At 42.7% G+C, this 24,844-nt stretch overlaps 5 protein-coding genes across 5 annotated transcripts; all 5 read right to left on the bottom strand.

The window, feature by feature from the left end:
- Window positions 1-79: 79 nt before the first annotated feature.
- Window positions 80-1,149, bottom strand: MELLADRAFT_96443 (uncharacterized protein; the record flags this gene model as incomplete). Its single annotated transcript, XM_007407471.1, has 4 exons — window positions 80-100; window positions 164-394; window positions 478-1,025; window positions 1,098-1,149. 4 exons carry the CDS (start codon window positions 1,147-1,149, stop codon window positions 80-82), a joined length of 852 nt encoding a protein of 283 aa, XP_007407533.1.
- A 1,217-nt stretch (window positions 1,150-2,366) lies between these two features.
- MELLADRAFT_47596 (family 4 carbohydrate esterase) lies at window positions 2,367-4,554 on the bottom strand (the record flags this gene model as incomplete). Its single annotated transcript, XM_007407470.1, has 6 exons — window positions 2,367-2,794; window positions 2,888-3,283; window positions 3,362-3,515; window positions 3,597-3,676; window positions 3,772-3,841; window positions 3,957-4,554. 5 exons carry the CDS (start codon window positions 4,523-4,525, stop codon window positions 2,924-2,926), a joined length of 1,233 nt encoding a protein of 410 aa, XP_007407532.1.
- A 557-nt stretch (window positions 4,555-5,111) lies between these two features.
- Window positions 5,112-5,786, bottom strand: MELLADRAFT_71312 (uncharacterized protein; the record flags this gene model as incomplete). Its single annotated transcript, XM_007407469.1, has 1 exon — window positions 5,112-5,786. The coding sequence occupies one exon, from the start codon at window positions 5,779-5,781 to the stop codon at window positions 5,527-5,529; it is 255 nt and encodes an 84-aa protein (XP_007407531.1).
- Window positions 5,787-6,216: 430 nt separating this feature from the next.
- Window positions 6,217-8,406, bottom strand: MELLADRAFT_77216 (uncharacterized protein; the record flags this gene model as incomplete). The annotated part of the gene is made up of 3 exons (XM_007407468.1): window positions 6,217-8,154; window positions 8,225-8,300; window positions 8,381-8,406. A coding segment is annotated over one exon (1,932 nt), but the record flags the coding sequence as incomplete, so codon positions are not given.
- Window positions 8,407-23,932: 15,526 nt separating this feature from the next.
- On the bottom strand, window positions 23,933-24,726 carry MELLADRAFT_104486 (uncharacterized protein; the record flags this gene model as incomplete). The annotated part of the gene is made up of 5 exons (XM_007407467.1): window positions 23,933-23,958; window positions 24,044-24,106; window positions 24,223-24,321; window positions 24,435-24,494; window positions 24,588-24,726. The coding sequence occupies 5 exons, from the start codon at window positions 24,724-24,726 to the stop codon at window positions 23,933-23,935; spliced, it is 387 nt and encodes a 128-aa protein (XP_007407529.1).
- Window positions 24,727-24,844: the final 118 nt, after the last annotated feature.

The raw sequence follows: 24,844 nt of genomic DNA, 5'->3' as shown, positions 1-24,844 counted from the left end.
TCACGCCACTTTTTGGACTGAGATAATCGGTTTATTGGCTTATTTGGATCATATTCTGGAATAAAGGTCAAATGCTCCATTACACGGGATTTGAAAGCTCCTGTTAAGAATAAATGTGTTAATAATTTGATGGAGGTGTTGTGAAACAAGAGACATCGCTCACCTGACCCACAATCTCTTTAATACTGAGTCCATAGCACGGGTTTTGGAGGGCACTCTGCCACTCTTGTACATTTATTCCAAACCGTGCACACATCCTTGATCGCAATCGTCCTAGAGTTTTGTACGCTGGTAGAGAGATGTTGCATATAGCAAACAACATTCGATTATGCTCATACTCGGTCTCTGATACCAGGTGGCGTCCAGATCCTGAAGATAACAGTCCCACAATCTGCTGATGGATGGAACCGAACATTAGTTGAACCGAACATTAGCAATGCAGCGACCTAGTGCTTATTGAAGATCCAAAAGACACACCTCCTTTGTGAACGGATACCAGTCTGTATCAATTCGAGGTGTGTCTTTTGTTTTGTCTTCTTCAATTATGTTGTTGTCCATGCCTGAATCACTTGATGGACTTTCCGAGGTCATTGAGCTTTGATCCATGTCGTCTTGCAACTTGTTCATCAGAATTGCATCCCAGTTGACGTCAGCGAGCTCGGGACGCTTTTGAGTTTCTTCAGAGCTATCTGAATGTTCGGATTCGGAGTCACCGTAATTTCCAGTTAGAAGTTGCATCAGAGCCTCGGTATAACCCTGACATGCTGGTGATGATCTGTCACTATTGATCATCTCTTCCTCTTGGTCTTGTTCTGCTACTTCTTGCTTGTCCGAAGAATCCATTTCGTCATTTTGAAGGAACGAACCGAGATGATGTTGATTCTCACGATCAGCAGCCTCTCGAGCAGCTATCATAGCTATGTGATTGGGTAATCCCTTGTGCTTATCAATCTTATTCATTGCTCTGCCTTTACACAACGTACAACGATATTTAAATGTTTCACCGGAGCGGAATCTTTCAAAATCTACATAGTATTAACGTTTTCAGATTTAGAACATTAATGTGCTCATAATGAAAAGTATCATGGTATGCTGACAAGTATCTACAATGGTCACTTCTGGCGATTCCATGTTCTGAGCAAAAGACATGTTGGATTAAGTAGAGTGTGGAAGGTTGAAGTGCGTAACGAGATTGAGGACTGTTGATGTTGAGATTTCTTCAGAGAGATTCGAAGAAAACAAGGGGCGATTTGAAGGAATTTGATCATACGGTCAGATTCAAGAATAAATCAAATCTGGAGAGAGCAAAAGGACATACCACCAATTGATCCGTCGCTGTTGGGAGAACGACAGTACCACTGGAACGGCTGAGCGATGTCTTCCTGGTGTCCAGACGGTCCTTTGTTGATATTAGCAATTGGATGACTGATGGTTGTCCGCAGTGTTCTTCAGGGATGCTCGTTGATCGGATATCCCCAGGTGTTCCCAGCACAGGGTGCCGGCATGTCATCCTGGCGGCGGACGACACCAGCGCATCTTCAGGATGCCGTGCGGTTATATGCGCACTCAGACGTCGGGGCAGCACCCCGTTGGTGGATGCCGGGCCGTGTCCCCAATCTCGGACACGCCCGACGCCCTGACGCAAATATGTGTCCTTGTGGTGTAGGATAGCACGCAAGCCAGTGACATCTCGAGCACAAGACTTAACCTGGCTCAAGAGTTGACCAGACTTTTCACCAAGCGGTGAACCTATAACTTTCCCTCGCCCTCGCGAGGGTTTGATGAAGTTCTGATATTTCATAACTTGAATTTTTGAAGTCTGACACCCCTAGTAGCTTTCATGAGCCTATAAATCATAGCAGCCTTCATGAAAAGATGTCAAGTAAACAATAACCAGACAAAATGTGAGCCTCTACAACCCAAATGTATACAGTGGGTAAACCCGAGTACGTGTTCCGACCTGCCCTGCAAAATCAAATTTCACCTTTCGGGTCAATGTCGGGGCACTCAATTTGAATGTTTGAGACTGGCACCCAGACCATTGAAAAGGCATTGCTTTGATGAATCTAGGAATATGGTTTTGGAGACCAAAAATATGATTTTACTCTTTTAGAGGTTTGGATTTTCGGACCTAGGCCTCAATTAGGTACCTATCTAGCTACTTAGCGGCGCACTAGGCCTATAATTTAATGAATATGGCTGCTCAAGTGGCAAATAACAACCAAATTTGCTTTTTTTTCAAAAAAAAACCAAAAGTTTTGCAGCCTAACACCACCCCTCAACCTTACTCTCCCGCCAAAAAAAGCAGAAAAAATGGCAAAAATTTCTCAAAAATTTCGGACCCAAACCTCTATGCGGACTGGCTTGGAACACGTACTCGGGTTTACCCACTGTATTGAAAAGAATAGCAGAAGTTCACAAAAAATGAAAAATGAAAAGCTGCGAGTTTCAAAGTGATAAAACAATAAGGGCATATATATACTGATCAATCCTAGTCTGAGAATTTGCCAAGAAGAGGCAGAATAGCATAAAGAAGGAAATATCAATGTCTTGAGGAGAAGCTACTCCAGTAGGAATTTGTCGTCTCATGGGGTTGGTCCAAGTTAGAAATATCCATCTACAGTAAATACATTATAGAGCCACCAGTTACCTACATACAAAGCGCATAGGGTGATAGTGACCTTGAAAGATCGTAAAACATCTAGTCTAGGCAAGAATTTGACCCCAGAGAAAACGACACAAGAAGGGTATAAGAGACACAAACAGTGATCTGTTTCGATCCATAGAGTCCAAACTAGTTCGTCACAACAATCAGACGTCCAAGAAGTACATGAAAGGTCAGTGCTTCATCCCAAACCTCTCAATTAAGATCACACACTCAACTTACATTCCTGAGAAAACACTCAATTGTCTGATAAATCACTCATTGATACCAATCTCCATCACCTCCTGGTAAGCCTTCAGGTAATGGTACCATTTTCCATCCCTGACTTTTTACAAACTCCCATGAATCCTTAAAAGCACTCACAGATTCTTCACTCAACTCATGTTCTAGAATCAAACAACCTGCTTGATTTGATTGTCGATTCACGCTTGCAGTCTTCTTCGGATCATAACCTGGTCCATTGGCAGCTATGATCTTGATGCCATCTACTACGGCTTGGTAGGACGGCGCGGTGGCAGGATCGGGTGTATCAACTAGATCACCTGTTGCGTAAGTTTGATTTAAACCCCAATCTACTGAATCATAATTCCATATCACCGTCTCTAGACCGAAAACATGCTATAAAAGACGACACAGTGAGACATGCAATGTATGAGTTGATGCCGGTTCGAAAGAAGTGGAGGGTCACGAACAGACCTTTGCAATCACTCGTATCCGATTATCAATGTTCCCATAAGGTGGTCTAAAGTATTTAGGTACTTTACCAGTTACATCAGCGATGATCTGTATACACCAACCAAGTTCTCCCAAAACTTCATTATCCGATAATGTTGTCAGATGAGCATGAGACCTATAAAGAGACACATGCTTTAGCTCAAGAAAACCATATAATGGATCTGATATGAAAAATCAAAAGGATAAAGGGATTGACCAAGTATGTACAGCAAGATGATCACCTCGTTTGGCAGCCATCAGAGCAAGTCGCCAATTCTTTAATACATTTCCTCCAATCTAATCAAGTCGTTACCGATCATAAATCAGGCGCTATATTTATTTTCAATCATTTCAATATATCCGATCACATTGGTAAATGGTAAAGTATTTACCCAAAAATGAGTGGCCTTTGCATTAAATTGATCCAAAGCATCATATAAAGTTTTCGAAGGTGGAAGTGGACTAAAAGGTATCCATAGGGAAGTGAAAGATTTGGATCAGTAAGGAAAATACTGAGAAAACTCGGATTCCGAGGTGTTTGGTGATGATCACAAGCCGAACAGACCTAAGTACCTACCCATCATCAAAATTAACAACCCAAGTTCCATTTTCGGCATGAACGATATCCAAATTATTCTTATATCCATGTTCTTCATCTACCAAACATCCTGTTCTTTCCCAATTACAAGCTCCTTCTTCACCATTTCCAATAGGAACTCCTTCAGGATAAGTTACATAACCATCTGCTTCAAGTTTAGCTTTTGGAATCGAGAGTGCACGTAAGATTGAAGGATCCGTTGAGTTTTTCTTTAGCCAATTTAATCGTTTGATCCATTGTCGAAGTGGTTTTGGACCGGTTTTTGTAGGATGAGGATAAAGATTAAACCAAGTTCTAGATCCAATCATTGGTAAAATCGAATCAGCCATATCAACATCCAATCCGAAAAAATCGACAGGTGGTTTGATCCATTGAATTTTAGCTTCGGCTTCTGTTTTTGGAGTACCTGGATATCGATCGAAGAGTACGCTTGAGAGAATTGCGGCTGGTGAAGGTGTATAGTTTGGTTTCAGAAAGATTAGAGAAGATAGTAAGAGTAATAAGAATGTAGTTGAAAATAATAATTGTAAAACTGGAGACTGAAACATCTCTCCTTCTGTTTGAAAGTGGATTGGATGGATTTGATGAATTTGGAAATTTACAAAAACCAAAGCCAACTTGACCGTGTCCCAGCTTGAGCTTGGTGCCCCGGCCTTATATCTTGGCTTTACCCCGCGCGCTTGGCGTGAGCAGAAAAGAAAACATTCTCACACTCAACCTCTTCAGGAAAAAATTCTACACTTTCAGAGCTTGCTTGTCCTCTACAACTCTTCATTTGATTTATCTTTTTGACAGATTTGATTTCTCTCACTCAAAGCTTGGTTGCATAGCTTTTCTTTTAAAATGTAAACTTCTGTATTATTGGTTTAGTTGGATCTCTCTTCAACTTCCCCTTTAAAGTGATCATAGTTTTTCATTTGTAATTATGCGCGGGTTTGTAGCAAGAGATTAATGTTCTATGGTGGACTTTAAACTGTTGTTTCAATCAAAATATGTTGACTCTCACTTCCAGAATTTTTATTCTTGTTTTATGATCATCATTCATCAGTGTCAGATAAGTATAGATGCGCATCGGAAGATGAAGTTGATGATGAGCTGATCAGGATGTTCGGGCTTCCCACAGTTCTGAACAATCTGATGTTTAACCTCCAACGGATATCCGTTGATAAATAGCACATGATTGGGTTAAAAGAACCAAGGCTAAGGATAAGATACATAGATGCATGCCGTTGAAAGAAGAGCAGCCATACTAGAACACATATCTTTAGGGAGGCACTACCAGGTATTTTGAAGAACTTGATATCACGAGTGTTTAATTGTAGCACGAGGTATACATTCTGTTACATGATAGCGTCAGACAAAGGTATTGATAAAAAGTAGAATGATCTTAAACTCTTGCAAGGAGACGGAAAGCCACCTCTACCTCTTCCTGAATAAAACAAACATATGCCATGATTGGAAACCTGCTACGTGAGGACAAACTGAACAATCTAAGATCGGTTCATCATCAAAGCTGGCCCAAATCAAAAACAATGAGACGAAGTGGATGCTACTGGGTTTCCACTTCACCGCTTTTAAGGATCAACTCCTTCATCACTCGAGCACCCGTGAAAATTGAAAGGCTCTGGATGTCACCCGGTGCTTTCTTTTTGTACTGCTCTAACGCCTTTTGGTCGCGACTACTGATCATGAGCATCCAGCCAACCACCATAGAAAGCTGGTTCTCGTTCTCGATATACAACGGACCGAATATCCTTGAGAAGTGACCATCAAGCTCACGTCGCATGCCTCGGAAAAAGTCCATGCAGCGCAGATGAAGGTCGAGGAAGTCGCATCGAAGCCATGGTATCTCGACCTCGATCATCGCTTTGACAGTGCAGACTTGTCCAACCACTCCAACTGGTACAACCTTGGCGTTTTGAGAAACCTTCGACTTATCATTGAGCGCCATCAGACGCGTCAACATGCGTCCTGCTACATCTGTTTGGCCTGCGGGCTCCTCCCCGGAGGCCCAAATCTGGAGTATATCAAGAACCTTTGACTTTGTAGACCAGTCTCGAGGGCCTTTAGATGAGTGGCGCAAGCCCTGCGTTGATTTCGAGCGGCGAGCGCTAGGGGCGAAATTAGATAGTGAAGTACCCATGAGTAGGTTGTAACTAAAGGTTCGTACTTGACAATGTCAGTTCACGCCCGCCAAGAGAACGAGTGAATACAGTAGGAAGCAAACTGGGAGACGTACCTTTTGAAACACTCTTCTATTGTCTGCGGTCTGAAACCAGCAAACATTCTCTCAGGTGTGAAATATGAGATGACCCATTCAATCAGAGGCCAATCCACGTCCAGGGCTTCAGTTTGTCGAAAAGCATTGTACGCATGAGTGGTGTACACTATAGATCCCCAAGTGCAAGCTACATTAATGCCCATATCTTGAGAGAGAAGACGCAGGGCAAGAAGTTCTGTCCCACACAGAAGAGGATGTTGCTTGCGAAGATTGAAGGGTTGACCGATGTCAATCTGATTGTAAATTTGATTGCCAGCAGGTGTCCGACGGTCAACACTGTTTTTACAGAAGATCTTCATTTCTGTCAGCGTGTCTGCCAAGATGGATTCCTGTACCGTTTCTTTTTGGAAGTGACGAAGTATGGCAGTCTTTGATCCGGTCCATAAGTCGAAGTCGGGTACACCTTGTCTCGACGCAAAGAATCGGTCGAGATTGAGGTCTACCTGTTTGGCTGCCCTTTGAAGCTCCTCGAACGGTCGAGTCACTTCTGGACCAAGGATTGAGTTAGAGTCCAAAAAGATCTGAGCAGCCAAGACTAGCCAGATCGGAATTTCATTGTTCTTGGTATCGTAGAGTTTTCGGATACCCTTTGTGAATTCGTCTTCGCATCGATCGGAGGCTTTACAGCGTTCCAGGACGCAAAACTCTGAGAAGAGCTCAATTAAAATCACTCGATCTTGGGCTGTGGTCTCTCGGATTGACATCTTGGAGCGATCAGCGTTGCGATCATAAACACCAAAGACACCCGGAATTGACCAAGGAATTGAGTTTGGGCGGACAATGTCGCGGATCGACATGAGCGTACTATGAGTTGTAAGGCCAATAAGCTCGCCAATATCGGCCATCCCATGATTGTACATATCGCTGGGATCATCTTGGTAAGCAGGATCCAATCCTCTTTGTAGACAAAAATGAATGTAAATGAGTAAAGAGATAGATTTGTATGTTGGCGGGGAAGGAAGGAGGTGTCCGAAAGTGCTGATGAAATCCTTTTCGGTTTGTCGAAGAGCCGCAATCGCCATATTGGACATGAGCGAAACTGTTTCAAGAGGTAGCGTTCCAGCCTTGTATTGCTTCCAGTGATCTCGGACAAGCACTTGAAGTCGATGCATATCAGTAAAAAGACAAAAGATGGCGAACATAGCTTCGGCATCCTCATCCTCAACTTCCAAACTTGCTTTCACCTGGATAGCTTGTTTGGGTGGATTGGCCCCTTTGCCTACGTTCTTCGGCGCAGGAGTTGGATTCTGAGTAGTTTCATCCTCGTACTCCACGTCTTCAACATCTAAGACATGAAAATTGTTCGTGTTGTGAACAGCTTTCAAAGACTCGGCAGCGGAGAGATCCATCGGTTTCGGATTCAGTTCTTGGCTCGGCGGGGTTTTTGGTTTGAGGATACGTAGTACACGTTCAAGGACGCGAACGAAATATGCATGTGACGCATTTTCTTCTTGAAGGTGTGGGCTTGTTTTGATATCTTTGGGTGACGGTCTGGCTGCATAGAGTCCGAGATAATCCTGGCGGAGGGAGATAGTCTTTTCAAGCTTGGTAATGATCGTCTTGGGAATCTTTGACATCTTTTCGTGGTCCTGAGAGATGTTTTGAGCTAATGCCACAAGCTGGTCTACCGCGATCGAGGTTTTCATGACATTGTTGTTTTGAGTCGCAGATGAAGCACTGGCTTTAGCCAATTTACGCGCCTTTCCTTTCAAACGACCTGTCCCGCGCGTAGGGGGCTGAGCGAGAGAAGTGTCACGGGCTTCATTGACAGCGGCCTGGTTGTCGGCGGCCTGTTTGTAACCAGCGGCGTCCATGAGCCATTGACAAACATCGCTGGTGTAGCTTTTGTACAGCTGATACGTATTGCTGAACAAGGTGGTGGAGCCTGTCATTGTTCTATCAGCGCAACGGACACGTTAGTCAACAAGTTGAGCTGAAACTATCAAGGAAAAAGGGAGAGATATACCAAAGTGCAACCAGATAGGTCAAAGCACAGATAGTTGGAGAGCTTGCTGATAAAGCCAAGGTTTACTAATTCAGAACTGGAATAACCAACAATGAAGGTGATTGGTCAGGTCAATAGCATTGCTTGATGCTGGAAGACTGTAGACAAACGGCTGACTTTTTCCTCGATGACGATAATCGTCGAGATGGAGTGAAGATTGAGAATCAACATGAAAGGGAAAACCAGAAAACCAATTCAACAAAAGTATCTTGACTTGAAAGTACACGATGATTGACATGTCTGCATAGACCTTAGCTTAACTAAGCCGCGAGGGCGCGGCGAACGCGTAAGAGGGGCTTAGCTAAGCTTAGGCCTGCTTAGGCTTTTTGACTCAAACAGGTTTTTTGGCGGTGTGATTCCACTCAATTACATAAGTCACAACAATATGTTGTTTTTCATCTCTCCTTGCTTCCCAGCTTGAAAGTTTTTCAGCCCTTCTAGTATTTTATTCTTCATCAGATTGTACATAACATGGTGCCATTCACGGTGGTTCAGGTGGAGCAGAACAGCTCTGAAATCTTGATGTAACATTTGTCATTTACAGCCATTCCGATATTGCTTGTCGCTCCGTTTTGAAAAAGAAAAAGTTGAAACCTAAGTTTTTACTCGATAAAACTTCAAACTCAGCTGTAATTCAAGGCAATACAGCCAAACTTCAGGTTTTAACCGGTTAAAACTTAGGTTTCAAGCTCACAAACCTTTTCTTTTCAAAGGGTGCGACAAGCAATATCGGAATGGCTGTATGTGCTTTTGAATTTCATCCAAGGGAATATCCAGCTGGCTTCGGGGCCCGGGTGGTATTAGGCCTTTTACAACAGGACATAAGGCCTGTGTTTTGCATTTTCAACACAGCTCTCAAGCCATGCAGGGATGTCTGTTGCTCATCAAAAGTATATCACAATATGTAGGCTTAGCATCCCATGAAGAACAGTACTCTAAAAGGGCTGAAAGATTAATGGAATAGGGAAGAGGAGAGACATGAAAAACAACATAAGGTGACTTGATTGTTGGAGTCACACCACCAAAAACCCTGTTTGAGTTATAAGCCCCTCTTTCAAGGGCGCAGGCGCGGCCATGTGAGGGGCTTAGTTAAGGTAAGCATAGACCTGTTACACCATACTTCCCTTTCAGCCCAAGCCCCAAAGCTGGTTCTGATAGGACTCACCAACGGGCCCCAATTAGTATGGGGTTTGGGAAGAAGTTTTGGAACTCCCAATGGTTGGGGGTTGCGCTGGCAATTTGGAAAAATCTGTTTTCCATTGGGTAACCAGTGGGGAAATTATTGGTGTGTAAACACCTTGTCAACAACAAAAACCCCAGTGAGTGGACAGTGGAAGGTGCCTGAGAGGCCTCAGTCACACCCTCAAGGCACTTTGGGTCCTTCCCCAATTCCCCAAATACTGCAATCCAACCAAATCATATGGTCAGGAGGTCCATTTTTGTGGATTTGTACATAAATAGACTGGGACAGTGTTTGATCTTTGGGTGAGGGACACTTTTTGGCCAGGCCGGGAAGGCTTTAGGGGCCAGTTTTTTACCAAAAAATCCAGTCAGGGACCCCTGAGCAGGCTTGGGGAGTCTTTTTACTTTTGACTTGTCAGTTTGGGGGCCAGGCAAGCCAATACCCAACATGTAGTGGTTGGGGTTGGGACTTGGGCTGTGACCCGGACCCGGCCCTGCCCGGCCGACTCTGCCCGACGTCTTTCACAGAGCTGACGGTATGCGCCCCGGGGCATCCAGATCCTGCTCGATGACAGCTGAAAATGGCCCCGTGGGCGCCCAACCCGGCCGGGGTGCCGACCCTTTTTTCACCAAAAAAATGCCTTCACACCAGTCTCTTACACCCCGGGCAAGGCAGCGACGCTCCACATGTAGCTTCATGCGGACGCTCTGGGGCAGGGCCGGAGCTTCACACGCAGCGTCACCAAGCTTCACATGAAGCGTCACCGGGTGCAGTATGTAAGGACCTTGATGACTTGGTAGAGACGAGCAGGCAAGGTGGGTATAGCGTGATATAGAGATTGCAATGTGAAGGAAAGGGGTAAGGTAAAAGCTTCCCCTTCCTAGTAGGCACGAAAGGAAAACACACTTCAAGCATATCTCAGTATAGAGATCATAACACCACTCCCCCTCCATATCTCAGCCCCTCCCAAATTTATGAGCTAGATATCTTTCCCCGGGCTAGCATTAAAAACCCTGTGGGAAAAGCTTCGCCCTCTTACATTTTCCGTGTCCTATGATATTGATTTTCAGCTTGAGGGTATTTAAAATTGAACTCCTTCACCAATTCTTGTGCGTTACCTAATGCATTTTCTGGTTCCCATGAATCGTGGTTAGGTTCATATCCCTTCCAACTTATCAAATACTCCACTTTCCCCCTTCTTTTCCTCTTGTTCAAAATTTCGTTTACCTCAAATTCTTCTTCTCCTTGAATTACTACTGGTTCTGGTTGTTTCATTGCCTGTCCTTCCACTCCACTTTTTTCGTATTTCCTAAGTAAATTCACATGGAACACTGGGTGTACATTGTTCATTTCCTTTGGTAAGTTTAATTCATAGGCATTAGTAGAGATTCTTCTTTTGATCTTATACGGTCCCAACCATCAATGAGAAAACTTAGCAGTGGGTCTCGTTGTTGAGATATTTTTACTGTTCAGCCACACTTCCTCTCCGTTTCCCCACGTAGGAGTTGCAAGGACCGTTTTGTCGAATTGAGCTTTCATTGTCTCTTGTGCTTCTAGCATCGCATATTTGAGCTCTTCATGTGTTTCTTTCAGCAATTTCATTCTTTCTTCTACCAACAGGAGGCTTTGTTCGTCACTTGGAACGTCCGTAAACTGCACGTTGAACCCGTAGTTTGCTTTGAACGGTGACATTCCAATCGATACATGTAGATTGTTGTTGTAAGCAAATTCGGCCATTGGAAGTAAGTCTTTCCAGTTGTCTTGTCTATAGGACGAGAAGTGCCTAATATATTGTTCAACTGATTTGTTAGTTATTTCTGACTGGCCATCAGTTTGCGGGTGGTACGCCGTCGAGGCCTGTGTCGTTATTCCTAGCCTTTTGTTCATTTCTCTAGTGATTTTAGAAATGAAGACGTTACCTCTGTCCGACGTAATGGTTCGTGGAGTACCGTGTAATTTCCATACGTGAGCTAGCATTAATGCTCCAAGGCCTTCCAAATCCATGGACTTGTTACAAGGCAAGAAGTGCGCCATCTTCGTGAATCTATCCACTACCGTGAGAATGCTGTCACACCCTCCTGACTCCAGTAGGTCAGTGATGAGGTCATAGCACTGCCAGCATTAAATAGGTTCCCTGGTCGGAACATGACCTAGGCTGGGAATATCATTGAGAGAAGAATGGAGAATCAAATCATCTTGCACTGCACATCTGAGCCATAAAGCATACACTACATATGTGCAAACATCTGAGTAAATCCTTAGCTATCAGCTACATACAGGTCCGCTCAGCTATCTGCTCATCTAGATAAGAAAACCATGTGTAATACATGCTGTAACTTTGTTCAGATTGAGACGCACATTTCAAAATATTGACTACATATATCACAATGGCTACTCAGGAAATATTCATGGAACTGTGTAACAGTAGCAGAATGGGAATCTGATCACTAGGACCCGTATTCCCATCTGGGAACCTCTTTAATGCTGGCAGTGTAGCATATGTCAAGCCACGGCCCTTCTGGTATCGGTAATGGTTGTAGACTTCCTACTTGTTTCGTAGTCCTGGCCTTCACGCGTTGACATGAATGGCACCCATCCACGTATTTGTTGACATATTGTTTCATCGAGGGCCAATGATATAGCCTTTTTGTTAACATTAAAGTCCTCATCCTACCAGGGTGTCCTGCAAGAGTGCTGTCATGGCGTGATTGTAAAATCTGAAGTTTTATGTCAGCATCATCCGGTACCAGGATTCGATCTTGGAAATACACCACTCCATCCACAACCTTGTAGTCAGCTAGAAACTTTGACTTAGGCATATCATTAAAAAATCTGAGTATTTCGTTGATCTTGACATCCGCTTGTGATTTGCATTTGATTTCTTCGATAATCTGTTCATCGGTCCACAAAATTTCCGCATTTTCTTGCTCTTGTATCTCAAAGTTGGATGAATTCGTGTTCTCATCTAAAAAGTGACATTCAAAGTCCAAAGCATCAATGAAAGCGTCCTTTGGTAGGTTTACAGGTTTTAACAGCTGTCCAAATGTGAGCTTATCTCCATCAGCAGGAGCTAGGTCCGGCCTCCTAGATAACGCGTCAGGTTTGGCTGAGTCTTTGCCAGGTCTGAATCTAATTTCAAAGTCGAAACCGCTTAGAATTTCAACCCATCTAGCTTGTCTTCTTGTAAGTTCTTTTGTGGTCATAAGAGACTGTAGATTCTTGTGATCTGTATAAACTATGACACTCAGCCTGTTCGGATTGCCTTCCAGGTATTGTCTCCACTCCTTGAACGCCGCCACCACCGCCAGGAGCTCTTTGTCGAAAATTTCGTAATTTCTTTCGGCTTTGATTAATGATCTTGAAAGGAACGCTACTGGATGGAGAAGGTTGTCTTTTTCTGATATTTGCAAGAGGACTGCGCCCAGTGCGAAGTCTGAGCAACCACACTCTAGAATGAAGGGTTTGTACGGGTTTGCTATTGTCAATACCGGAGCTGTAGTGAATGCTGACTTCAAACTCTCAAATGCCTGATTTCTCTCCTCTGTCCATTCAAATTTAACTCCATCTTGAGATAATTCATGTAATGGCCTGGCTATTTTCGAAAAATGACTTATGAACCTTCTATAGAAGTTTGAGAATCCTAAAAACGTGAGAACTTCTGAAGCGCTTTTTGGCGCGGGCCATTCAGTTACCGCTCTGACTTTGGTTTCATCCATGCGTATTTGATTTCTTGAGATGACTAAACCTAGATAAGATATTTCCTTCTTCGAGAACTTGCATTTCTCTGGTTTCAACCATACATTCTGATTCTTCAATATGTTGAGAACTTCTTTAACTACAGCCTTGTGATCTACTCCCGGTTTAGTATAGATCAAAATGTCGTCCTGATAAGCCGCTACGTCTCTGCCTATATGAGCCTTCAATATGTCTTGGATAAAGAACTGAAAAAAACCTGGCGCCCCTGTCGGACCAAACGGCATCGTTAAAGGTTCAAATTGACCGGCTCTGCAAATGAAGGCTAATTTTGCCTTGTCTCCTTCACGTACTCTCAAATTATTGTATCCATTTCTCATGTCTAAGCTGGTAAATTCATCAGCATCCAAAAGACTGTCTACTAATTCCATGGTTAGAGGTAATGGATATTTATTCTTTACCGTGAGTGCATTTAACTTTCTATAGTCGAAACAGGGTCTAAGATTTCCATCTTTCTTTCCCGTGAATAGCACTGGAGCTGCCCATGGCGACGTAGTTCTTCTAATAGTGCCATTCTTCAGTCCTTTTTCTATCATTTTGTTCAACACTTCATTCTCTCTCGGGGATAGAGGAATAACTCGTCCAGCTTGAGGTGTGGCATTGGGGAGTAGATCTACTCTGAAATCGTATGGTCTATGTGGCGGTAGGACATTTGAATTATTCTTTTCAAACATGTTGAGATAATCGTGATATTCCTTAGGAACTAAATCTGCTGCTGATGCTTCTTGTTTGTCTTTGATCTGCTCGACTGCCAGTCTTGTGGACACATTCCAAGCCGTCTTCGCCGCCGCAATAGTCGTTTTGGAAGTACTGATTGAGTTGTGGGTGCTTACTCGTTGTCTGATGCCTGTTCTTGCATAGCTTAAGAGAGGAGATGTCTGCTTGCTAACGTTTTGACAAGAAATTAACGGAGATAGAATATCGCACTTACTTGGCGGGGGTTTTGGCAAGCTCTTTTCGTGCTTTACCCCATCTCAATGTTCTTAGCTTTCCTCAATGGTTCCACTCCTTGGTCCGTTGAGGGGTTTTTCAGATTGCATTGAGTGCCAAGTAGTTCTGTTTCTGATTGTCTCTTGGGGCCTTCATTAGCTCGTTGGTTTGGTGTGAGTTCTAGGAGAGGTAACAACTTGTCATCTGGTCTTTGAGATTTTTGATTAGATGAACTTTCGAACTCACATTGCGGGGGTGTGAATAAGTCTTCATCGACTTGCACCCCCTCGTCATATAACCTAGCGTGCCTCAAAGGCTCCAACCTGTGGTCCAAAGAGGAGTTTTTTGGTAACGACAAAGCTTCTGCAGCTGCAATGTTTGTGATGTCTTGTTTCCTTAGTCTTCCATGTTCCCAGTCTATGAGATGGTGGTTCTTTCTGATCCAAGGCATTCCAAGAATGATATCGTACTTGTCTCTGAGTTCAGTGATTATGAAGGTGGTGTTGATTGGTTGGTGATTGACATGGTAGTCCCCCGTGTGGGTTACTACCGACTCATGTCCACTAAATCCAATCACGCTTCTGGTCTGGGGTAATGGGGAGGTAGTGAGCTTGGCTTTGCTAATGAATCTCTTACTTGCGGCTTCATGTGTAGCTCCGCTGTCTACAAGGGCACGAGCTGAGGTGGTTGTGGCAGTGTCAGGGTCATATAAAAGCACAGTATCGATAATTCTGGTATCATGCATTTCAAGAATATCAATAATGTCTCGTTCTAATCCTGATTCAACTTCACTTGGGGAGGGCACAACCTTCACTCCCGAGCTTTGCCATTTTTTGACGACTCAGCTCTTCCACCTTCCTTTCTCCCCTTTTCATCATCTTTTAATTTTGCATCAAGTTCATCTATTCGGGCTTGTAATTTACTTTCTAATTCATTAATTCTTGAATTTCCACCTCTCTGATATCCTCCATAAGTTCTATTCTGATTATAAAGCCCGCTTTTCTTCTTTCGTACTTCTGAGCAATTACTGATGAAATGATCCGTTTTACCACACCCATAGCAGGCTCTTGAGGTACCTCTACGCTTATACTCCTCATTCGAGATGTTGATTCTGTAGGCAGAGCAATCCATAGCATCGGGATCTGTTACAGTAGTGGACGAGGTATGTTGGTGAGCTACATGATAGTCTTGGTGCCGTTTGTTGATATTATTGTCTATCTTAATTGCCAGTTTTGCAGCATCCTCTACACAAGTGAATTCGTCACGGACCATATGCACAGTTATTTCTGATTTGAGTCCTTGATTAAATTGAGAAATCAAAACAGATTCGGGCCATTTCACTATTAGCGATAACTCTGAGAACCTAATCCAGTAGTCGGTCACCGCCTTGGTCTGTTTCAGCGCTCGTAGATCCTTCTCAGCTTTCGGGATTCTCTCAGAGTCAAAGAACGTAGCCTTGAATGATTCGACGAACTTAGCCCACGTGACTAGATGGGCTACTGAGGTGTCTAAAAGCTGATCGGTGAACGTCTGACCCCAAGTGTTCGCTCTGCCAGTTGTATACGACAGTGCGAACGCAACCTTTGCCTGGTCATTGCTGAAGGACGTGTTGTTCATTTGGATGTACAGGCCTAACTGGTTCATGAAGATCTCAGCCTTTGGTCCTTTAGACCCATCAAACTTGTTGGGCGTCGCTATCTTAGGAGGCTTGGGTTGTGTCGAAGGGACAACGTGGTGGGCTGTGAAGCTCGCATGTTGTTGGTTCCCTCCTGTCGAGGCCTGTTTGCTTTCCATCGGGACACTTTGAGTGTGTCTCAATTGATTCAACTCCATTTCAGCCTTCTGCCGAAGTGTCGTCTCCTCTAACAACCTAGCACTTAGCTCCTCCACCTTCTTCATAACATCCTCCAGATTTATATTAGACATGTTTTCGACTTCGGGAGCGTCTGCAAAAGTCTCTTCCTCTTCACTCGGGGTAGAGCTGCGGGGTACTGAGTAGTTAGGCGTTTTGAATAAAGGATGTGGGGTTTAAAAGATCGCTGGTAACTTCGAATTGTTAGTTGATCGGGTTTAACTCGGTCGAGATGTTTGAATTGACACGTGTGATCTCTTGAGGTTCTTTTGAATGTGAAACTATAATTAAACTTTAAACTTTAAACTTTGTAAACTTTCTTCTTTCTTCTGAGATCTATAATCTTCGGTGAATCTTAACTTTCTTTGAATCTATTTTAAATCTTCTAATCTTTTAACTTTGATGTTCTATAACTTCTTTCGTTTTTCTTGAACTTCTGCAATGCGCCTTCTTGTTCTACTAGAATGTAGACGTTGCAATATGTAAGGACCTTGATGACTTGGTAGAGACAAGCAGGCAAGGTGGGTATAGCGTGATATAGAGATTGCAACGTGAAGGAAAGGGGTAAGGTAAAAGCTTCCCCTTCCTGGTAGGCACGAAAGGAAAACACACTACAAGCATATCTCAGTATAGAGATCATAACACAGTACCCACTGCCCAAAGCGTCACCTGTAGCTTCACCCTGCCGCACAACACAGCTGTGGCACAGCTGTCTGCCGGAGCGTCATCAGTCACCGCTCATCTTTCAACTCCACGATCCCTGTCATCATCACTCAACTTCCCTTACACAATCACACCACCTCTTCTAAATTGTGCCCTACCTTTCCTTGCTGCGCGGACCGTCGCTGGTCACAATGGGAGGACCCCTTCTCAGCGCAAGTATCTTCTGCCAACCTGAGCTGTGTATCCAACTGAGTTTGGATTTGCTGGTCAGGGACTAGAATGTTTAGATCGTTACAAAGCCTTTGTCAACCAAAAGGGACACTCTTATTCGAAAATAGTGTGGGTTCCTAACTACAAATTGAATTATTTACGGGATACAAAGTACAAGCCCGGGCACGTGCCCGGCCACGTGCCCAGAAGTCCAGATTCCCAGACTCAAGCCAAAAGCTGGGCAAAAAAAATTTTCCCAGCCCGTTGCCCAGTCCCATGCCCAGTCCTCTGCCCAGTTCTCCGCTCAGAGGCGACACACCCAATTCAATCCCCTCAAACCGCGCATAGTGAATTGAACTTTAACTTCATTTAACTTCATGTCGTCGTCTCAAGATTTACACTCAGATACGATCAATTCCCATGAACCATCTTCCGAACCTGATCCTAATCCTGCTCAACTACAACTTGATCCTACAACTCTCAGTCAAGTCCTCACCGGAGCAATCCAACTAGCTCAATCAGCCGGATCAAGTGTTCACAACAAAAATAAAAAGATAAAATCAAAGATGTGTCCGAAATCAAAGGCAGGACCAGCAAAACCACGATCGCCTCGTAAGTCAAAAGTTGGGAAATCACAATCAAAGAAGTCAAAAAATCCAAAAAAAAACGATGAAAGTTCTCAAGACAAAGATGAAAAAGGCAACAAGACAACAATTCTATGGGAACGTGATGATAATGGGGAGGGGAAAACTTCAATGTACTTATTGCTCAATTGGCTTACGGATGAACAAAATTTCAGTAGATTCAAAGATAACAAATCAGAAAAGCGAGCTGTAGCTGAAGAGATTGAACGGTATATGCTTAAGAATGGAATCACTTGGCGAGATGCAAACGCTATCCGAAAAAAAGTACGTTATTATGTCATATTCAAGACTCTTTCCTTCGTGGGTCCTTCTTTAGCAATTGATCAGGAAAATTTTGCTGCTGATCTCTGTTGAACCAAATGATGATATAGGTTTTTTACGTACCCTGGCCATCTATAAATCAGGAGCCGATTTGGTGAAGAGTCTTACTTCACCCTTCATCGAACTCATTCTATCATTAATTGATCTTTACATTTTCTTTCTCCTTTCATTTACATTGTTCATATTCATCGTCTTTTGTCATAATGAATCCTCCAAATGACTCACAAACACCGAACAATGTCCCAACACCTACCGGCATTCAACCAACCAACGACCTTCAAACCATGCTTTTGAAGAGCTTCAAAACTCAACAAGCCCAGATTGCCTCCCAAAACCTGATGCTCGAACAGATGCGACAAGACGCACTTACCCAAGAGAAAGCTTACAAAGACCTTGTCAACAAACTTCAAGGTATAGGTGTCAATAACACAGCCCCATCAAACTCTCAAACAACAAAGAAGAAGGCTCCAAGAGCTTCAACAGGCTCGATCCCAACCAAGCCGCCCAAAACCTCCACGCCTGCGAGTTCTAGCCGTATTCCCAGCAAGAAGCCTCCTCCCCCGTCTTCAACTCCCCGGAGAAAATCAACACCATCAACATCTCGCGTTCAAGCCACTGGTCCCCCAAAACCATTGCCAAAACGACATGCTGCCCAGTTAAACAAAGAAGATTGGCCAGAGGGATTCGAGGGCACAAAGGCAGGTTTTTGTATTCTCCTATGATAAAAAAAATACTAACATTACTTCATCTTTCTCTTAGAATTGTTTCTATGTCTTCCTTTGCATTATATGGGGGTTGGCATCATTGTCTTTGGTACCGAAGGCCCCAAATCCCGCCCATCTTCTGGAATTCAACTCTCAATTCTCAAACTCATCCGCCATATCAGGAGCACTCGACAGCACATCAGCCAAAGACCTTGTCAATCAAAGTGAAGTGAAAGCACCCAAAGCTAAGCGTGTGAACATTGGTGGTAGTGTTGTCAATATCAAAGAGTTTTTTGTGATTTACACAAAAGCAATGTTTGCTAAGCTTGGCATACGTGAATGGTGTCCGGATCTCAGTAGCCCTGAAGACACTCTCTTGAACAAAGCATGTCGGATTAGTGCCCTTCGACTCTTTCGTCAATGGGTTGCTGCCAACGCTTTTGCTTACATGAATATCAACGCCCATTGATAACTTCTTGTCGAGTTTGTAATTGGCCCACCACCATCGTTGCCAATTGTTTCCTCTGTAACATACACCATGAGCAGAAACATTTTCCTGAGTGCAATATAAAACCAGCGACTTTATGATTTGCAACTGTATCGCCGCTGAGATAAGACAGTCAAACTATCACTTTCCGTCCTCCTGGGTAGCCGTGGGTCTTGGTTTCGATACCACAATCTAGTCTGAGTAATTCATCGACTAAAGGTCGGAGGATATGACTTATAGTGGTCATGTCAGGTTGATCAGGAGCCGGAACCATACCTGCCAGGAAGGTGTGCTTCATCTGTTGCCAAGCCTGAGGTGGTAGATTTAAGCACTGCAATGATAATACCCCAATCAAGACTTGTCTTCCTGACCTCTTGTTTCCCAAGGGGTTGAACCAATCCACAAATAACGAAAAAGCCAATCGTAAGGGAGTATGCGAGGAAGATGTTGTATTTGTGGTGAAGAGCTTTTTGGCTGCTACACTTTGATTGTAATCATAAACTCCATCACCATTATCCGAGCTACATCCTTCACTCCAACTGTCAATAGAGTCCTCAATGTATGTAATTGATAATAACCAGGTCAACCATTCCTGAAAGTCTTGAATAATGAAAGTGGAGAGGGGTTTTCCGGAGAGTTGTTTGACAGGAGCACGGATTTGTTTTCCAGAGAGGCAAGTGATGGTCGGAAGTTTGGGTATGGTGTGACTAGAAAAGAGGTTGGTGCCACAGCAATGTTTGTCTGATGGGATTTCTCGATAGCCACATTCAGCTGGGGCGACCTCGGGCTCGTAGAGAGTGTAGCACTTGATACAGCATACAAATCTTTCGAGAGTTGATTCGAGATTTAGCCGATTCGACATTGTTCTTACGTCCTTTGGAACCAGGCTTGCCCATTCTTTGTTGAGAGTAATTATTGTACATAATTGAGCAATTTGCATAACATAATTGTGAGCTTTTCGGCAGTTATTACAACTCATTCTGCATTCGAGGAACAACCAGCTGATGAAATACATTATAAAATCTAGAAAACGAAAAGTATTTTGTTTGTTAGATTTGAACAATATATTCCATTGAAAGTTGTAACTTACAGACTAGTTTGAATACAGTAGGGTCGTCTGGGCCAACGATATAATTAGAACTTGAATCGGAATCAGAAGAAGCTTGCTCGGGTTCAGCATCTTTGATGCTTGCCTTCGAGAGAAAATCCTCGACTAGTGCCTCAAAAATCGGTGTGTTTTCTGAACTGGTGGCCAGCCTTCTTCAATGATTCCTTTCTGTTCCTGAATGAATCCATAATCCCGCCACTTCCTTACCAGATGAGTCGGTATGCTTTCTTTTAATACACTGAGAGCAGGTGCAAAGCACTAGTTCTGCCATGCTTGAACAGACAGAGGTTTGGTGACGTTGTAAGAGAATCAATTGAGGTTGTTGATTGATAGAGGTAGATATTGATCTTAGGATCCAAGTTGAGTATTGATCAGAGTCGAGCTTTGTTGAAATTCGATGAGCGACCAATTTGAGTATTGGTTTGAGTTGGGTATTGATTTGTCTTGATATGCGATAAAGGAAAATGAGGTGAGGAAAAGATGGAAACGTTGTAGGTGTTGCAAAGATATGGTGTGTCAAAGGGCGTGAGAGGCAGTGGATCAAAGGGCGTGAGAGGCAGGGTGAAGCTACAGGTGACGCTTTGGGCAGTGGGTAATGCACCCGGTGACGCTTCATGTGAATCTTGGTGACACTGCATGTGAAGCTCTGGCCCTGCCCCGGAGCGTGCGCATGACACTACATGTGGAGCGTTGCCGCCTTGCCTGGGGTGTTACCGGCCCTGATTGGCCCTGAGCAGTTTTCAGAGGTCCTTGGGCTCACTCAGGACTGAATTTGGCCCCGGGGCCGGCCCAGAACTCTCAGGGTCGGGTCACAGCCCTAGTTGGGACCACTTACATTTAACACCCTCTAAAATTAAGAAGCCACATGGCCAAGGCCAAACTGAGCTATGTTGTCAGCCCTGAGTACATATGTATGTACCCAAAGACTAACTTGTAATATACAACCAACACTTATAGAATCTAATTACATGTACATACAGCCTAGAAAACATATGTAACATGTCACAAAACATATACAGACCCTAATTACATATACATGTACATTGAAAACCACATGTAATATGTAATAAACATCAATTAGACCTCATAACTCAGTGTCAAGAGTTAAGATGCTTGTACTACATAACATACGCAACATGTATATGTAATTTAGTATCACTAATAATAATCATAACAATCATTAATAGTAAACCCTGAACCAATGTAGTGATATGAACAAATATCACTACAGTTAGGTTTAGAGAGGAAGGTATATAAACCCCTCCTCTCTCAGCCTTGAGAAGGATTTTCCCCCAAGCATTTTATTACAAACATCTTTTAAAGGACCCTTGTTCATTTGCAGTACATAATCAAAGGTCTTATAATTATAAGACTAATGATTCACTTCATATGTTGAAAGTAGCTTCCTGACTAGCAGATAAGGTAAATTTATTCTTCATCCCTTGGATCCTCTAATTTCCCTAAGTACACTCTTTCTAGGTTAGCAACCTTCCAATTAACTTCAGGTTAGTTACCTCTTGAACAATGGCAGTTTAGTGACCTATATCAACTCACAGGTTAGTAAGAGTGTACCTTTTGAACAAATGCAGTTTAGTGACCTAACTCACAGGTTATAAGTGTGCCTTTTGAACAACTGCAAGTTGGTGACTTTAGAACTACCAGACTAGTGATCTACACCTCACTATGCAATCTATTACCATAAAAGATCAAAGTCACCATGTCCGGATAGCGTTTGCTTGTTGACAAGCGCGCACGACTTCCCTTTCTGCCTCAAAGGGAGTCGGTGTGCGCTCTTCAACATGCAAACCCTAAACGGACATGGTGAGTACATAGAGCTTTGGATCCAGCTCTCTTATTTCATTATAATCAATGATTATGTTTCTTACCTCCTTTTAAGGAGTCATCTAACTGTAGCCTGTCTGGATTTATCCAAGGAGACTATCCATCCTGGTCTCCTCTTTGTTTTCTCTTATTTCATATTGTGATACTACATATTGAAATAAATGATAATTTAGTAAATTATCAAACAAACTTTATTTACCCTTTTAGTGATCACAGTACTCTCCCAGAGAGCCACCTACCTTCACCACCAACATATTTACCTTGGATTTTCAATCTGAGGTATTATTGGATTACCAACCTCCAACAGAAGCTGCCCAAGGTTTTGATCTGAGGCAATTCCCAGCGCAGAAGATTACCTCGGACAAAAACCTCAGACAGATCTTGTCCGAGGTTTTACCTCTGATGATGCCTCACCCGAGGCATCTATGTTGGCAGTGCTTCACATAAAAGGCCTGAGGCTTGAGCAATGGTACCCAAACTGTAAGGGTGGATTCAAAGTAGACTGTTAGGGTTATGGGTGTAATGTTTGGATCATGGGTTTAGATGGTGGTATTGGTTTTATGTGGTTGAATTCTCATCCACCTTACCAATTCTCCTTGTAGTTCTTTTACCTTTTCATTTCTTCCCTATCTCTTTTTATTATTATGTTAGTCTGATGGGAGCTGGTTTAGGTAGGGGTAGTTCTTTTACCTTTTGATTTCTTCTCTATCTCTTTTCAATATCAAGTTAGTCTGATGGGAGCTGGTTTAGTGGAATATATCGAGGGGATTTGAATAATCCTGCGCTCTTCTTAGAGCTTGTGCCAGAGATAGAACATAGCGCAGGTGGAGATATCACTCCACCCCTACACAAACACAGCCGCAGCGCGGGGGATTTTGGGTCCACAGAGCCAGTGGCGCAATTGACCACAGTTTTAGGGGGCCCTCACTGCAGCACTGCCGCAGGGAGTGAAAACTCCATGGGACCATGGCGTGCTTGAGACAATTGAAGCACACCACAGGACAACTCATGACAGGGTCTTTTTTACTGAAGATTCAAGAAAATGAAATCATTGCCAAAGAAACCTTTCTATCTACATTTGTATTCACTCTTTTAAATTATCTACAATTATGATTGAGTTTATTTTTCATCCAAGATCTCAGAAAGATAATCTTCCCAAACTTCTTTACCAGGTGAATAACTTTTCAAAAACAAAAAAAGAACCAAAAGAATATAATAAGATGAGATTTGAACAAACAAAGATTAAGAAAGTCAAAGATGATGGAGTCAATACAGATGTATACTAAGACTCAAGTGACAGAATGTCCCTTGCAGTCTTACAAATGTGTAATACATACTTTTGGGTCTCACTTGCTTGATTGGGACTTCAAGGTTGAAGACTGAGATGTTTTACACATCTCCTGTTTGGTGCTTTCTGAGATACTTGTCACTTTCACTTTCAACAGTTTAAACTTGAGCAAGTCTTACATGAAGAGAGAAATAAACTCTAAGGTGGATGTGATTGAAGTTTTGGGAAGCAAGTTTCTGACCATTTCAACATTAGATGTGGGATAAAGTGGGCACGATGTGGATCTGTGTGGAATTTTCAGAGTCAATGAAACACCCAAGTCTAAGACTAGGCGTAAGTTGGAGTTGTAGGATGAAAAAGGGAAAGGAACTGAAGTGGGAAATGATAGACAAGTGTTCCAATCAGATTGATGACAAAGTTTAACTAGATCAAGATGTCCAACTAATTGATCAAGCATTGGCGTAAAACCAGATCTACATGGCTTGAAAACTGACAAGACAATCAAAAGAGAAATGTAATCACTTTTTTGTGATCATGAGATTGAACAAATCACATGACAAAAAAATGTAGAATGAAAAGATCAAAAGAAAAAAAACCAAAGGTCATGAAGAGAAAGAAAAGTACACCGATTTTTCTCTTGAGGACCTAAGCTCCTTATATTTTTCGACAAAAAAAATCAAAGATTCAAGTTGGTTTACAACCGTTACATCCTATCACAAGAAATCAACACACGATCAATGATTCATAAAGACTTGATTTTAAAACTCATAAAAAATGAAATCAAGAAAGACTTACGGATGAAAGGAGAACCTTTAGGTATAGGACAATTATAAGTTTTACCATCAGCAGTACCACACTCTATGACCCAAAATTGATCCATTCCAAAAAAAAAACAAGTTTCAATCAAAATATAACTTTAAAAAAACAAATCTCAAGTATGGTTAAAAAGATTAAAAAAAAAATCGATAACTAACCGTAATAATTTTTTTGAAGTTTATAACCAGCGCAGTTTTGTTGACTCGTCAAAGGTGGCCATCCGTGTTGACAATCATGCATTGGAGCGTATTTGTGTCCTATGATTAATTTCAACCAAAGAAAAGTTTTCAAGAGCAAAAAAATTAAAGACTGATCAAGAATTCAATCACATCAAGTTTTAAAGAACTTCATCAAGTTTTAAAGAACTTACCTTCGTACGAACACTCTGATTGTGGACATTGCCATAATCTCTCTGCACTCTCAAAACAAACTTTTTTGTTTTGTGGAAAAACAAGAAAAAAATGTCAAATGAGTTAGTTTGTCTGGAAGGAACGGGCGGGTGAACCGTTTAACTTTCACTTACTTCCGTTTCCGTGGTATCCGTTTGGAGTGTATCCAATTGTACATGTAGCTGTGATGTCCACGAGTTGAGTGTAAACAGACTGGGTTATACAGATAGCGATAAAGATCATAAGAAGTTGGTGAGTTTGGAAAGTTAACATCTTGGGATATAGGAGAATGAAAATCAGGTTGCAGAAACCGGGGATGAGGTAGAAGTGCGACAGTGGAGGGACTGATGGTACTTGAATATATAGGGAATTGAGAAAGCGGGACAGACCT

The sequence above is a fragment of the Melampsora larici-populina genome (assembly GCF_000204055.1).
Source record: "Melampsora larici-populina 98AG31 unplaced genomic scaffold MELLAscaffold_9, whole genome shotgun sequence".
NCBI classification, from domain to species: Eukaryota; Fungi; Basidiomycota; class Pucciniomycetes; order Pucciniales; family Melampsoraceae; genus Melampsora; species Melampsora laricis-populina.
Note: the sequence above shows the minus strand (reverse complement) of the source record. Positions and strands in the feature narration are given on the sequence as shown.